Genomic DNA, 3979 nt, shown 5'->3' with positions numbered 1-3979 from the left:
TTTTTTTTTTTTTTGAGGCATAGTCTCACTCTATTGCCCAGGCTGGAGTGCGGTGGCACGATCTTGGCTCACTGCAATTTCCATCTCCCAGGTTCGAGCGATTCTCCTGCCTCAGCCTCCCAACTAACTGGGATTACAGGCGCTTGCCACCAAGCCCGACTAATTTTTGTATTATTAATAGAGACAGGGTTTCACCAAATTGGCCAGGCTGGTCTCGAATCCTTGACCTCAAGTGATCCGCCCACCTCAGCCTCCCAAAGCGCTGGTATTTCAGGCATGAGCCACCGCGCCCGGCCCCCCCTTTTTTTTTTTTTTTTGAGCGGAGTTTGTTCTTGTGGCCCAGGCTGGAGTGCAGTGGCGTAGTTTGGGCTCACTGCAACTTGCGCCTCCTGGGTTCAAGCCATTCTCCTGCCTCAGCCTCCTTAGTAGCTGGAATTACAGACGCACGCCCCCACGCCCGGCTCATTTTTGTATTTTTAATAGAGATGAGGTTTCACCATGTTGGCCAGCCGGGTCTCAAACTCCTTACCTCAGGTGATCTACCCACCTCGGACTCCCAAAGTGCTGGGATTACAGGCGTGAGCCACCGCGCCTGGCCAAGTAATAGATTTTTTCTTTTCTTTTTTTTTCTTGAGATGGAGTTTCACTCCTTTTGCCCAGGCTGTAGTGCAGTGGGACGATCTTGGCTCACCGCAACCTCTGCCTGCCGGGTTGAAGCGATTCTCCTGCCTCAGCCTCCCGAGTAGCTGGGATTACAGGCATTTGTCACCGTGCCCAGCTAATTTTGTATTTTTGGTAGAGACAGGGTTTCTCCATGTTGCTCAGGCTGCTCTTGGACTCCAGATCTCAGGTGATCCGCCCGCCTAGTAATAGATTTTTTTTGTTTTTTGAAACGGAGTTTCGGTCTTGTTGCCCAAGCTGGAGCGCAATGGCCTGATCTCGGCTCACCACAACCTCCGCCTCTCAGGTTCAAGAGATTCTCCTGCCTCAGCCTCCCAAGTACCTGGGATTACAGGCATGTGCCACCACGCCCGGCTAATTTTGTATTTTTAGTAGAGACAGGGTTTCTAATGTTGATCAGGCTGGTCTTGAACTCCTGATCTCAGGTGATCCGCCCGCCCCTGCCTCCCAAAGTGCTGGGATTACAGGCGTGAGCCACCACGCCCAGCAGATGTTTGATAATATGGTAGTATATTATGAAAATATTTCAGCTTAGTGTATTTTGTTTAAGCACTATTTTTGTAATATGTGTATGTCAATATGTTTGCATCAAAGATTATAAAATGTTACTGGTTCTGTTCAGGTAAAGATCATGATTTTATTTTTTGGTTAGAATCTGTATGAATTGCTTCTTGAGTATGTTGTTTGGAGACTGCAGAATGTAATTCGAAGGCCAGAGGATGGATGACAAATTGAAAAGCCTGGATGCTCTTCCATGACTTTGCTACTGACAAATCAGATATGCTTCAAGTCTCAATTTACTTTTTCTGTAATATGAAGGACTGAAAATGGTTTTGAAGGTTTCTTTAGGCTCTAAGTCTGTTTAATAATATTTTCATTTTAGGCTCTCCGTCAGATTGGACAGAGAACCATAAGCACTACTTCCCGCAGGCATTTTAAAAATAAAGTTCCAGAGAAACAAAAACTGTTCCAGGTACTGAAGTATTTTATAGGAGCTTGTTACTTGTAATAATTAGATTACCAAAAGGTAGAGTGAGGATAAACAAGTATGTGTATAAATTAGATCATATGACAATATAAACATTACAAAATAAGTCAAGGACATGTGCCATACTCCTAATAGTGGTTGTCTCTTGGGGAAAGACCTGGTGGAGCAGAGCAATTTACCTTTATAAGTAGTTTGATTATGAGTGATTTTTGTTTTATTATGGTTTCTAGCTTTTCCCAAATAAAACTTCAAGTGATTAAAAATACTTGTATCATATATACATAAAAATAAATACTTTACTGGACAGATGTACTAAATAGCTACTTTATGCTGGATTAGATGCTAGGGATATAATTTAGGGTTATAAACCAAAATCCCTTCCCCACTTTTTAGGGAAAAAAAGGTTCCTATGACTAAATCTAATGTGTGGCAATTATTGATTCTTTTATATTTCAGTTATATTAAAGTTGTTGAGATCAGTGTGTATGTTTTATAGCTTTAATGTTTATGTATTCTTTGGAAAGACCATCATTAATGGATCTCAACGGTAAAAGAAAATGCTGACTTTTAGTAAGAGTTCTTATTTTAAAAGTAGTACGAGTAGAGACAGATTAAAGAAAATTGTAGGTCTTTTAAATTTTAATACTTAACATGCTTTAATTATAGGGATTTAAGGAGCTATATCATTTTATATGCCTGTTCTTTTGAAACTTAGTTGGAAATGAGTGAGGCATCTATTATTGTCTTTTTTTTCTTTTTTTAATCTAGGAGGATGATGAAATTCCACTGTATCTAAAGGGTGGGATAGCTGATGTCCTCCTGTATAGAGCCACCATGGTTCTTACAATTGGTGGTAAGGCCTTTGGAATGTTTGAAGGTTTATAGAAAAGTAATAGTAATGATAACTGATAACTTTATTGCTTTTGCTATGCCAGTATTTTAATGCAGGCAGTCTGTCTCCAGAATTTGATATCTTACTATGTCTCATAATGATTCAAGAGGATGACTGATACATACTGTATAAGAGCATTTTGATGTCTTTTTTTGGAAACGGAGTTTTGCTCTTGTTACCCAGGCTGGATTGCAATGGTGTGATCTCAGCTCACTGCGACCTCTGCTTCCCAAGTTCAAGCGATTCTCCTGCCTCAGCCTCCCAAGTAGCTGGGATTACAGGCATGCACCACCCCGCCTGGCTAATTTTGTAGTTTTAGTAGAGATGGAGTTTCTCCATGTTGGTCAGGTTGGTCTGGAACTCGCGACCTTAGGTGATCTGCCCGCTATGGCCTCCCAAAGTGCTGGGATTACAGGCATGAGCCACTGCACCTGGCCTTAATAAAAAAATAACACCAATAAGATTTGATGATTATCTTGTGATAGAGTTGGCTTTCTGAGTACCATTGATGGTAGTGAAGGCTATAGTTCAGTCAAAAACATCCATTATATCCCACCTCTTATAGCAAGGGCCTTAACATTTTGACTGTGATGCAAAATAAAAGCACACTTTACATCTAAACTCTGTACAGATATATGTATGACAAAATTTGTATGGAACAATACTTTACTGGAAGGTAAAGAGAAGGGAATCTATATTTGAGTGATTATTTTGTACCCATCATATTCATAGGAATGCCACATACTTGGATTTCTGTAAATCTTGCATGAAGTCTATAATAATAGTCTTCATTTTAAAGATGAGGAAACTATGTTAATTACCTGTTTGGGAAACTCTGCTCTCACATCACAACAATCAACATGGAAGACCTCTGTTGCCAAATGTGTGGGGGTTTTTCCCTACACGCCATGTAATGGACACCAGCTAGGTGTCCTCCAATTCAGTTTCCACACTCTCTACTGTGAGATAGCATCAGATTCCACAGGTTGATGGCAGAAGACTGTCTCCTCCTTCCCACCAGTTACAAGTTGGGGTCTCTGGAACTTCTGACTGACTGACTTTAAGTTGGGGTTCCCACAATCCCCTCACTGGGGGAACACATTTACCAATTTATTATAAAAGGTATTATAGGCCGGGTGTGGTGGCTCACGCCTGTAATCCCAGCACTTTGGGAGGCTGAGGCTGGCAGATCACCTGAGGTCAGGAGTTCAAGACTAGCCAGGCCCACATGGTGAAGCCCTGTCTCTACTAAAAACACAAAAATGAGCCGGGTGTGGTGGCACACACTTGTAATCCCAGCTACTCGTGAAGCTGAGTCAGGAAGATTGCTTTAACCGGTAGGCGGAGGTTGCAGTGAGCTGAGATTGTGCCACTGCACTCCAGCCTGGGCAACAGAGGGAGACTGTCTCAAAAAAAAA

At 41.8% G+C, this 3979-nt stretch overlaps 1 protein-coding gene across 1 annotated transcript in view; it reads left to right on the top strand.

Moving 5' to 3' along the window:
• COX7A2 (cytochrome c oxidase subunit 7A2) overlaps positions 1 to 3979 on the top strand; it is an 8599-nt gene that overhangs the window by 3723 nt on the left and 897 nt on the right. The window contains exons 2-3 of the mRNA XM_017881123.1: positions 1565 to 1654; positions 2438 to 2522. Of these exons, the coding sequence (XP_017736612.1) occupies positions 1565 to 1654; positions 2438 to 2522 (175 nt within the window). The remainder of the gene's footprint in view (positions 1 to 1564; positions 1655 to 2437; positions 2523 to 3979) is intronic.

The sequence above is a fragment of the Rhinopithecus bieti genome, unplaced genomic scaffold (assembly GCF_001698545.2).
Source record: "Rhinopithecus bieti isolate Rb0 unplaced genomic scaffold, ASM169854v2 scaffold_12476, whole genome shotgun sequence".
Lineage (NCBI taxonomy): Eukaryota > Metazoa > Chordata > Mammalia > Primates > Cercopithecidae > Rhinopithecus > Rhinopithecus bieti.
This window is presented reverse-complemented; position numbering and strand designations above follow the sequence as displayed.